Genomic DNA, 12,544 nt, shown 5'->3' with positions numbered 1-12,544 from the left:
TACTGTTTATAACTGTCTTCATGTCACATATTTTGCTTTGCAAAGTTGTCATGCACACAATGATGCTTGTGTAAAAAAATTTGTGGTAAAATTTTATATCCAAATTTTATGTGTTGCATATTTGTATGTGACCTGTTGAGTAAAAACCAGTCATTTTCACAAAATTCTATTTTGCTTTAGAAACGTGGGGTAAGCCACTGATGTTTGGCCACCAGAAAATTTCAGACGCTCATACTCAGAAACTGTAAAACATATTCCTTCGAATTTTGCATCATTGTTAGCTTAGACCGTCACCAACTAACACACCAAATTTTGTAGAATTTCCTCCAGGACTGTGTATTGGTGAGGTACTAAGCCCAAGTCCAAATCTCATGACTTTTAGGCAAAAAGTACCTATTTTCACACCACACCTCGCAAAGCACAGGAAATGCAAAGATTTAATACATGTAGCTAGGGTAACCACTCAAGGTCTAGTCCACCAAATATCAGCTTATAAATCAACATTACACCTCAGATATTATTAAATGTATGAGCACATATAGGCCAATCAAATTTCAGTCATTCATTGACACATACAATTACAATTACTGATAGAATTTAGGAGAAAATTTAGATTTCAATTGTTTGACACCATAAACATCAAAGCATATCATTTAGAGTGCTTAGAGTGTTTTATGACGATCTGTAACTGGACTGTTCCCAAACTAGCTGCATGCAAAGAGTTAGAATACTTGTTAAAAAGCCACAAACAAACTTGTTTCAGTAAAATCTTCACATGGAATAATCTCACATGAAGAATGATACAGTGCAGAGGCATTTTGAAATGAAAATTCAGTGATTGTTCTATTAGAGTAATTAAAATATTTTGACTGCTTTTATTATAGTATCTCAATTCTGAGTATCTAATTTGTTGCAAGAAATCAAGATTTAAGTAAATAAATTAAGATAATCTAATAAAGCAGTCAGGATTATATATCAACTACTCTAATAGAACAGTCACATATGAAATTCCATGCAAAATGCTTTTCTACTGTATTGTTCTTCATGTGAGAATATTTCATGTAAATTTTTTACTGAATTGGTGTTTGCTTGTGACTTTGTAGCAGGTGTTCTGACTCTGGCTGTGTAGCTAGTTTGGTAGTAGCCCAGCTATGGATCATCATAACATATACTAAACGCTCAAAATGATTTGCTTTGATGTTAATGGTGTCACAAACAGCTGAAATCATCTAAATTTGCTCACAAATTCCATCAGCAGTTGTATTTAAATGTACCAATCAATGACTGAAATTTGATTAGCCTACATGTACTCATATATGTGTAGGTTAGAGACCTACTTGGAGGACATTCGTAGGTTTTTAAAATACATGAAGATCCAAGGGCATGGTTCTAACCAGCTTAGGAAATGTATGCATTATATATGGGCATATACGTGGAGTTGTTGTGGGATCGAGTTGTATGTCATACTGAAATCATCATGCAATATTAAAATAATCATGGAAGACTGAACACGTTTTTTGTTGAAGTGTTGAAAAAATTGAAGCTCGCATTGCTTCCTTTCGCAAGTTAAACTAATTGGATCTGGCACAGCTGGGAAATGGCAGTGATCGATAATAGTGGTAGCCAGTGCCTATGGCATCACAGTAGTGTAAAGAACACGTGTGTCGAAGAAGCAGCTTGTGTGGATTTACATGATGGGAATGAGGTGTCACAAGTTGTGCCTTCAGTGGAGCCACAGTAGCACGAAGAGCAAGCACGATTTCTAATATGGACCACACTCACATTACACATAGCAAAAAGTAATGTTCTAGAAGCTTACCTAGTTAGGTCTTGGTAATGTCCATCCATAGTTTAATAGACGATGAAAACAACAAAACATTCTAGAAACAGATGGGTGCTAAGCAGAATTTTCCGTGATATTTTGGACTTCTCCGTTCATCGTGACAAACATACATACAACGTTAGATTGTACCTCCCATAATCAAATTATTTTAGGTATGCCTATAAAATGAATAGAGAAGTTAACCACATGTTGGCCTGGGTGACTGGTCACCCACTGCAAGCTATCAGCCTGATTATGCTTGGAGGGAGCATTGCAAATCAATGATCAAAAGTGAGATTTGTGGTGCTTGAGGTTTTTTCTGCTAGCAGGTTACTAACCATTTTAGAGCCTGCTAGCAGGTCTCTTAGAGGATTTTATAAGGACCTCATTATCTCCCAAAGTTCAAAGGGTTTTATGCATACCATTTTCTAATTAATAATATATGAAGATTAACATTGATTTATAAGCTGATACTTGGTGGGCCAGGGGAGGGGCACAAACAGGCCAAGTTGCTGATGGTTGGGGAGAGCTAGATTCTCTTATTAGTTGCTGCATTTTTGAAGCAGCAAATAATCACCTCTTAGTATGTCTCACTGTTAATTTTGCCATTTTGATTTTTTCAGGTGGTTATGAAGTTTTAAAATCTGTTTAAAGGCCCTGAATGTCTTAACATGATAATTATTTTTAGTGGTGCTTAGTACGCACGAAGGTGCTGGGTAACAATTTCAAAGCTATTTTGGCTTTGGTCTTTGATTTCAAGTGGATTTGTAATAAATGCTATCAAAATGTGCATATTTTCATGAGTTTATAAACTGATCTTGGACTGACATAAAGTTTAGTAGCTAACTATTTTAATCAGAAGAATGGCTGGCTCCACCACAAGGTGAGGGGTTCATTTGCCCCAAATGCCCCATCCTGGATCCACCATTGTGGGCTAGAGATTGAGTACATGCACTACCCTAGCTACATGAACTACATCTTTGCATTTGCCGCACTTTGTGAGGTGTGAAAATAGGTACTTTTTGCCAAAACAGCATGCGGTTTGGACTTAGGTTTAATGCCTTGCCACAAAAAGTCCTAGAGGAAATCTTACAAAACTTGGTGTGCTAGTTGGTGAGGGTCTAAGCTAACAATGATATAGAATTCAAGGGAATTTGTTTTATGGTTTCCGCATACAAGCATCCAAAACTTCCTTGTGGCCAAACATCGGTGGCTTACTCCGTTGAAATAACCTAGGTAAAAATACACATGCTATGTAAGAATTTTATGTATGTTTTAACCGATTTGGTATGAAATGAAAAAAGCTCAAATCATTAAACCCTATACACCACCAGATCCTCCTGTCCATTGGGAGTATGATAATCTTTATTTCATGTTCATACAGCTTGCAGTACATGAGTTATGGGTACTTATTTATGATGCGGTAGAAATAGTTTACCGTCGTCATTTAATTGTTGAAATAGCCTTCTTTTTACACACAGAGATGTACACTGAACAAAAACCTTGATCAATGTGCCAGTTCACGGTGAACAGATTGAGCCAAGCCCTGTCTTCATGATGTGTTTTAGTCATGAGTTATCATTGATTAATTAAGCTCCTGTGTTTTATTTGCCATACTGTTGCTATATAAATCAAGTATATTCCTGTTCCAACTGTTTAGTGCTATAACTCCAAGACTATTGATCGCAAAAAGCTGAAACTTTGGTTGTCAACTCATTTGTTACTGTAGATAACAGAGAAGCAATAAAATGGAATTCAAAGAATGTATAAACAACGACCAATTTTTGCTCAGCTGGTCACTGTTGTTTGAATTGGCTTTATGGTTTATACATATTTATTTACATACCTTGTGTAGCTGATGACTCAATTATTCAATTGTGGGTGTAATAATTTCATTTGTCTATGAAGTAAATAAACTAACAATGTTACATTTTCATCATATTAGCTCAGTCAGGAATTAAGCTTGATCTCAGCACTAGTTCTGCAGCAAGTGACTGTGGTAAGACCCTATACACACACTGTAGCTTTAACTTAAGCATTACAAACTTTGGGTTATTGTTAAACAAGCTTATACTATGGTCACCTATTTACTGTAGTGCTATTATGTAGTTGTGCATTGGCACATCAAACTTTGTGTTTTGTATAATGCTTATAAAATTGTATACACATTTTCTGTAGGTGATAGAAGCTTGCCACCAAGTTTGCTAAACAAAGGTATAGAGCAACCAAGCATAATATTTAATATATGATAGTTCAAATGCTGTGTTTGCATTGTATCATGACACGTGGTAGTGTGCCGTGTGGCCAAGAAAGCTGGTCCGCCACACTGTGAGTATGTTTACAGGAAGAAACAAAATGCGATTTTCATGCATACATAACTCCATGCTCTCTTCTCAAATTGAAATTGTTTTTATACTGCAAATGCTCTCCACCTTCAGGACCCCACATACCAAATTTGAGCAAGATTGCCTAACACAATCATGAAATATAAGCCTTCAAAATTTGGCTTAATTTCTTCATTCTTTTTCTTCATTTTAGTGGCCTCAGGGGGATTAGATTCTTCTTTTCGCACACTTCACAAAAACCATTATACGTATAATGCAAATGTGTAGCTTAATTGTCTTGAGCTTTAGTACACTTTAAGAATGTATTGTAGCTCAATCACATACCAAGTTTTATGCAAATATTCGTAGAACTATGGACGATTATTATTTGTGTTAAAGAATCCCGATTTGTTGTCACACCTACATGATCAACCACTTATGGGAATAACTTAAAAATAGGAATGCATATAGGTTAACCATCATAGCTCAAACCTTTAGTGGTTGAAAAATTGCATTGACAGCTACAGAGTTACAAGGCAAACCTGTGAGTCGTGAAGTCAAAATACTCTGATAGAAGAGTCACTGTGGGGTGCAAAACTATATGTGCAAAACTATACCATATTACTCAAACTGTACAGCTATGTAGCTGATCAGTGTTGTATGGAAAATACAATATGCGGCAGCACTTTGATCCTCCCATGCTAAGTATGTACAGTACAGAGTAACCACAAACATTTTCTAAAAGTTTCTATGGAATTTTCAAAAAATCAAAACACACATTAGTGTGTTGTGATGCAGTGTGTCACGTCAGTTTGTTAAACAGAAAGAACAATATTGTAATAAAAACATAGCAATGCCTTGCCTTGCCTTGCCTTTACAAAATTACATGGATTTTGCTTTGAAATATCCTCTACCTTTACTAGTCCAAATAGCTAATTTGAACATGATTGGTTCACTTATTCCAGACATGCAAGCTTTCAACAATTGGTTTAATTTTTCCTTTGTTTCTTCTTTGTCTACATACAGTAGTAAAGCTGCCATAAAACTTGATGATTTGGAAGCTGTTAACTGGTAGGTCTAGTGAGGTATAATGAGAGCAAATTCTGTAAAAGTGTAGCATTATCTATTACTCAATTCAAATCTCCTTAGATCTTTTGAGGTTGTGCCCCAGAGAAACCACTTGTGCAAGACTAGCAAGATCTACCTTCCAAGGTCCTTGCACAGTTCAGCAGAAAACGTTCAAGTGAGCTGCAACAAATTTAATGTAACAAAAACTATGATAGCATCATGATCCCCAAAGCAAGAGAAGTTTGAAAATCTTTGTTTCGTGTCAATACTCCCAATTAAAGGAGAAAGAAGATATATATATATATATATATATATATATATATATATATGATCAATAGTGGCTTATGTTGGATGGACAGTTTGTTATCATTTTGTAAACCAGGTTCACACCCACAGCCAGTTGAACCTGGTTTACTGAAATTGGTTTCATAACAATTTGATGTTATGCAACTTCTAATAATCAGGAGTCCATGCAGTTTATACTATTCCATTCTAACTAAATAGGGAATTAATCATATAGCCTGTTGTGGAAGCCATTCATAATGTCTTCAGGGATTCGCTTTGCACATCTTTCAAGCTGGCACGAATAAACCGACCACCTGGTGTGAAATTTCATTGGTTATTTTTATTCACGTGATATTTTCGCATTTGGCCTATGTGGGTAACCAACCTGAAATAGATTGTATCTGTCTACCTATGTCTATCCGTATGCATCCACGTGGGCAAATCCTATTAGTGGTAAAAGGAGTCAGCCTATGAAAATTAATCACTAATAATGAAGCCATATTAAACTTCAGCATAGGCAAGGTTTGCACTGAGGTGGTTTCAATGAAATATGGGTGTAGTGACTCTCTACAAACCTCATGCATCATGAATTTAACTACTGATAAACAACATAGCAGGTTTCTTAAGCTACTAGGAAATTTGATATCTTTGACTCAAAGGGGGACATGCCCCCACACAAGCAAACAAAAAATGAAAGGTAGCCTTGAGGTCTGTAGAGAGAACTGTGGAAAAACACTATAGACAAACTATGATACAGTTGAGTAGATAGTTCTGTGTGTAATAAGTTGTTGAAAGCAGTTTGTTTGAAATGCATTTCCTTAAAAATGCATATATAGTAATATAATTAGAGAATTACAAATAACTCACCAATTACAAAATCCAAAATTACAATAACTGTATGCATAATTGAACTATTACAAAACAGGAGCTTTAGTTGAAATATATTTCCAGCTAGCGCCTGGTTTTTAAAAGTACATAGCACGACATCAACTTGTTTCTCAGGTTTTTGCCTTTGCACTTTTTTAGGAAGGGCCTAGAAGACAAAGTTTACCCAGCAATGGATTCACCTGTTACTGGAGAATCCAATGGTGTAAGTTGCATCTTGGTACAGGACTGCATGCAAAAGTTATGACCATTTATTTAAGTATCTGTAGTTTATTTCCAGATAATTACTGTACAAATTGATGTTTCTGCTGCTGCTACCACTTAGTAGTGCTGTAGTTTTGAAAGTTCTGGGCTTCTAGAGCTGAAGCTAGATTCCTGGATAAAGAAAATGTAATAAAAGGGAACTCGAATAATGTGCGAACATATGGGTTACTTGCAGATCCGGTCATATATATATGATAGATTAGATACAGGGATGAATTATTGCTGGTATTGACATTTTGATTATCGAGGTCAAAACTACACTCCATATGACACACAGTATGGTGTCATGTGACTGAGGGAACCAGCTAATGCATCACACTAACTAATGAGTTTTTTGTACACCCTTACCTTAATGAAGTACATCTCATGCAACGTTTCCTACCTGGCAGGGCAATCTACATTAAGCCTGAGCAATATTACCAGTTACTATGTAGGTATGAAAATGTAAAAACAGCTAAAGTTGTAAATCCTGGTATAGTTATAGCTAATTTCTGAGAATTTTGTCATTTACATTTAACCTATACTCCAATCTGTAACCATGACTGAATTAAAGATTAAATATTCACTAGTATATCTGCTGGTGTAACGTCCCTTGCTCCCTATTTTTCCTATGATCCCTAAGACCATACCTATTTGAAAAGTTGTTGCTTGGATTGATTTTACAACATATTGGGTTGGTTGGTAAGCAAAAAAAAAAGAAATAGCTAGCTAATTTCAGTCATGTTTATCTTAAATGTGTATACACATGTAAGTAAAATAAAATATTTGTAGCTACTGCACTGTCTGCAGACATGTCAAGTACTTTCTAGTTACAACTACATAGCTAGCTATATGTAGTATACATGAGTCATGGATGACAGTGAAGTATAACTAAGTTAGCCAAGAACTAGCTAGTCTCTGTACCTAATCTATGACAACTATAGTCCATCAATTCACAGGATTCTAATGCAGGTCCCTAGTTGCATGGTGGGATAGCTAGTTAGTAAACCTTCCTTGACTCTGAATGCTCTATTAGAGTAATTTAATACAGGTGACTGTTCTATCAGAGTGTTTCATTTGTTATAGCGGAAAGATGTAATGTTACAAAGAAGCACTGTGCTGTAAAATCTAACCTGTATATTGTTTTATCAGGAATTTTCTGTGGGCCATTCCATTCCACTGTTTTTGGTTGTTTTCCTCAAATTCTATTTACCCATCACTAATGGTTTTGAATGCTCAAAGATGCCATCACAAGTTTCTCAGTGTTTTAAACAATGGTGCAAAAGCAGTGACCTGGATTATAGAGTTCCTATTGAGAGATATTTCAGTAAGTGCTTTCCAACAGGTCGTGACAAGCCATGGGGTGTGATAGCGTAGTACTGGTTTGTAAACTTGACAAATATGTATTTGAGGCTTCACAGATGTGTGATAATAGCAGTAGCCATGAGCCTATGCCAGCATGCCAGGCTGTCTACAGATCAATGTATATTATAGCAATGACTACAAAGAAGCTTACAGCAATATCTCTATATATAAAGAAATGTAGCACAGCTATAAACATTGATAACCACATAGTACTTCTCATATAAAATCAATTTTTACAACAATAAAAAATTAAAAACTGGCTACAGTTCCTATTTAATTACTATATTTTTATTGAGAATTCAGCCTTGCTAGTGCACCCATTATACTGATTATACATGTACATCTGACCTCATCATACATATATTATAACATAATGTCTATACTGTAATAGTACCATTGTTTGTTTATTTTTTCATAGCACCTATTATACCAAAAATGGTACGTTATCTGATGAAATTGAACAAGTGGGAAGAGTTTGGCTTATTACTACTACCAGAAGATGATGCAAATTATTTGGTGGAGGTACGTAAATAATTTTTAATAATTATTTAGATTTATCTGGATGACTTTCCTGACCTACTGTTCAAAAATTGGTTAGTAGAGTGGCTAAGAAACAAATTTTGATGAAATCATTCACTTTGTGATGAAAGCACCAGATTTTCTGTGGAAGTTGAGTAAAGTATACTAATCATTTGAGATATGGTGCCACATCAAAATCATTGCTGTAGGGCATATTTGGAAACTTCTAAACTAGGTTATAAGCCAGTTTACCGCTTGTCAGGAAGCATGCAAGTGAATTTCAAATTTACAAGTGCAATCAGAAAATCTTTTGAATTGTGGTAAAATGAACCGTTTTTAAAACTTTTAATGGTGCCAATATTTCAGTGTAAAAGTGCAGACCAATTCAACTATATTGCATATCTATGGCTTCATATACTTCAAACTTCTGTGCTTATTGATATTACAAGCTAATTACCTGGATGGACACCTCCATTGATCAGTTTTGGATGAAACCATGTCTTACTTGTCTCTATTAAATACTTTTATAGCTAGCTTTCCAATACATTTTCTATTTGTTTTACATACTTAAAAGGCTCGTAAAGTGTAATATGATGATTGGTAATTTATTGGCACCATATCTAAAATGAAATAATATGAATCAAGTAAATATTGTACCAAATTTGGTGCTCAGTTTTATCAAAAGTGAATGATTCTTTTGCTCAGCTATATGTGCCACATGTTTTGCTGGATCCAGTCACAACAGCCATCAGAAATAATCGCTAGAGTATAAAAAAGCATCGCTGAATAATAAAGATGATTGTATTCATATAGGAAGCTTACCAGTGAGTTTTTTTAGCACTAATTTGATCAGGAAGCTGCCATTAACAGAGCCACACGAGCCATAGTCTAAATCAGTTATTGAACAAATCCACGATACTCATTTATGAGGTTTACAATTAATAATACAATATATCTTCACTACATTAGAGACCTTCAGAATGGCACATAATCACCTCAGGTGAACTTTGTGGATGGCAGAGTGGCATAGTGCAAACCATGTAACTTAGCACATCAATTGTACTTCTTATGACATTTATTTTGTGATATAGTGCCATTGCATATTTGACCTTTGATGACATTTACAGACATTTTTGCATTGAAAATTTACCATTTTTGTCTTTATCTTCTGAGGCATTCTTTTACACTGTCCAAACATGATTTTAAATTAAAGGTCTTGATAAAATAAACAACTTGGTTTTATTTGAAGTTAATAGGTGTTTTTATTCCAAAGTTATGGTCATTTTCATTAGCCATGAAATTATATAGTTACCTGACTATTTGTAATATATGCCCCAAGGGCAGATAAATTCATTTTTATGACTAATAGAAATGATAATAACTTTGGAATAATCTATTTACTTCAAATAAAAACCAAGTTGTTTCTTGTAATAAGACATTTAATTTGAAACTGTGTTTTAACCATGTAAAATAATGCCCCAGGGAGATAAAGACAAAAATAGCTAATTGTATGGCTAATTGTATTACAACAATGCCTGTAATGGTCACCAAAAATAAATAAACGTCATAATGAGTGCAATTTGTGTGGAAAGTTTCAGAGCTGAGTGTGCATTAAAATGTTTTTTTGTGCTATACCGCTCTACTAGATACTGTATGGATATTAATGCTACAGGTTAGATGCCATACAAATACATGCTAAATACCATGAGGAACTGCAATTGTCTATGAATACAATGATAAACACAACATACAGAACAGAAATGTACCATCCCAATGACCAATAATTGTCAATTAGTTAATACATAATTGTGACCGTCTCAGCAAAAACCCGACTTGTTTTCACAATTTTGGAATTTTTTTATTTTCTCTGTATTTTCTGCAGTGTCCAAGAAATGAATCACCAAAGTTTCAGCCTTCTTTGGTGAGTAGTTTTGGAACTATAGTGCTAGACAGTAGGAAGAGCAAGATGATCAGCAACTATACTGAAAATAAACTACAGGTGCTTACATTCCCAGTCATAACTTCCATTTGGATTAGTCTACAATCTTGCAGTTTGGCCTAAAATGTTAACCATGGTTTAGCAAATCAGCCGAGGTATAGCATTATTCCAGTAGTCACTTGTGTGTATGGACATGAAGGCAGTTTAGTAGCAGAAATGATAATGATCTCATTTACGTTCACCACATTGTAAACAAATGCACATGACGCATACACCACCGGAGCTACAGAAACAAAACAAAGATTTTCGAACTCTCCATGAGCAAGTGAATAAGGTGGTATATAGTTTTAATTGATTTATGTCTTCCTTCTTCAAGTGCTGCCCCAATAAAAACTTGAGTATTTTGTTGTAGCATACATAGTTTTATGAATTATTTTTGAATTAGCAGTGGATACTGAACTATTGGCAGTGGATACTGAACTATTAGCAGTGGATACTGAACTGAAAGTCAGTTCAATAAGCTGTACTGGCTATTGAGCCAACAGTAAAACTTAGACAAAAAAGGGTCACTAAATGAAAAAAAAATCACAAAACTCAACCGAGGCTCAAACCCTGGACTACTGGGGGTCTAGGCAAGTGTGCTAACCACTATGCTACCGCTGCTAGTTACCCACTACCCCTACTTTTCTATCTTATAAATGTTACTCATGTAGTTGTCTCAGTATGTGTAGTAAAAATATAGGTGAAGAAGAAACCAAAACTGAACCCGACTCTAACCCTAATGCTAATGCTACTTTTCATGTCCCCTAAAGTTGAATGCTTAGAGCAACTACCAGATGTGAAAATAAAAACCTTTCGATTCAGTAACCACTTCAATATGTATACTTGTGAGAACAAATCAGGTTTTTGCTGAGACAGTCACTATTTAGCAGCATTTAGTTTAGTTACATAATAGTTAAATTATTTACAATTCAGAGTCTTGTCTGCTGCAATATACTGCACAAGCACAAAGAATGGTATACTACAGTCATGATTTAAAACTTTTGCACAATCCTTGACATGATTTTTGCAACCACAGTGTAGTAGTTCATTACAAACTGCACTTGCTTCAGGTAGTGCAGTCCAATGAGGTATTTACCCATTGCAAGTTTCTTCCTTGTCCAGCACTGAAACTGGGTCACTACTGCTGAACTGGAAGACCCGCTTACCCAGATAGCAATCTCGGTCAGGCCCAGATTTGACCCGGATGTGTCTCAGATTAATCAAAACTGAAGCGTGCACCAAGAGCAGTGCTCGACCAGCGCGTTATGTATGTACAAGGGTAGCTATACTGTATGAAAACTAAGCAAATGTTATACAGCGTGGTCCACGTAAGTTTGAGGATAGCAAGACACATTTCCTGCAAATGGGTGTGGTTTTGCGCATACCTAACACATCATAATTACAGTATGACACATTTCCTATGTCAAAGTGGGTGTGGCTCATGAAAAAGCTGGCCTACTGCAAGACTAGACCATGTCTTGTACGATTAGTGGGCGTGGCTCTACAAGCAGCAGATTCGTGTATACCTACAGTTTGCAATACCACCGATAAATGTGCAGACTGTCATCCCTATAAGTGGGCGTGGCTTACATAATAAGCTGGGTTACATCAGGGATTGTTTATATACACTTCTGTATCATCCAAATAATGGACCTTATCCTGAAATGACGTCAAACCACAAAATGGAGGTCGATAGTGTGGGGGTACTTTTGTACAGAGGGTATTGAGAGAGATGTCAGTTTGCTTTGTTAATGTTTGCATACTGCAGCAAGGGGAACGGTGAGGCATACATAAGATAAATGCATGTGGTTTTGTGTTGATAGTAAAACTTAAGTCTGGTTTCGTCTGGTGGGACTATTTTGCATCGCCAAATCATGCTAACTAGCCTTTTACCTTTATTATCCAATATTTTCATGTCGTGAAATCTGCAAACTAAGCTCATTTTAGTGATTACATATGAAGTTCCCACACTAAACATGGCCATTTTGTCAATTTTGACATCATTGCGGATAAGGTCCACTAAGTTGCTTCGCATGTGATCCAATCCTGTTC

General features: G+C 35.6%; 1 protein-coding gene across 1 annotated transcript in view; it reads left to right on the top strand.

Annotated features, from left to right (window-relative positions):
• LOC136246715 (uncharacterized) overlaps positions 1–12,544 on the top strand; it is a 45,478-nt gene that overhangs the window by 20,402 nt on the left and 12,532 nt on the right. The window contains exons 5-7 of the mRNA XM_066038269.1: positions 3,768–3,821; positions 4,001–4,036; positions 8,411–8,514. Coding sequence (XP_065894341.1) covers positions 3,768–3,821; positions 4,001–4,036; positions 8,411–8,514 — 194 coding nt within the window. The remainder of the gene's footprint in view (positions 1–3,767; positions 3,822–4,000; positions 4,037–8,410; positions 8,515–12,544) is intronic.

This window comes from Dysidea avara, chromosome 2 (assembly GCF_963678975.1).
Source record: "Dysidea avara chromosome 2, odDysAvar1.4, whole genome shotgun sequence".
Taxonomy (NCBI): Eukaryota; Metazoa; Porifera; class Demospongiae; order Dictyoceratida; family Dysideidae; genus Dysidea; species Dysidea avara.
The sequence above is the reverse complement of the archived record's forward strand: the minus strand, read 5'-3'. Positions and strand labels throughout refer to the sequence as shown.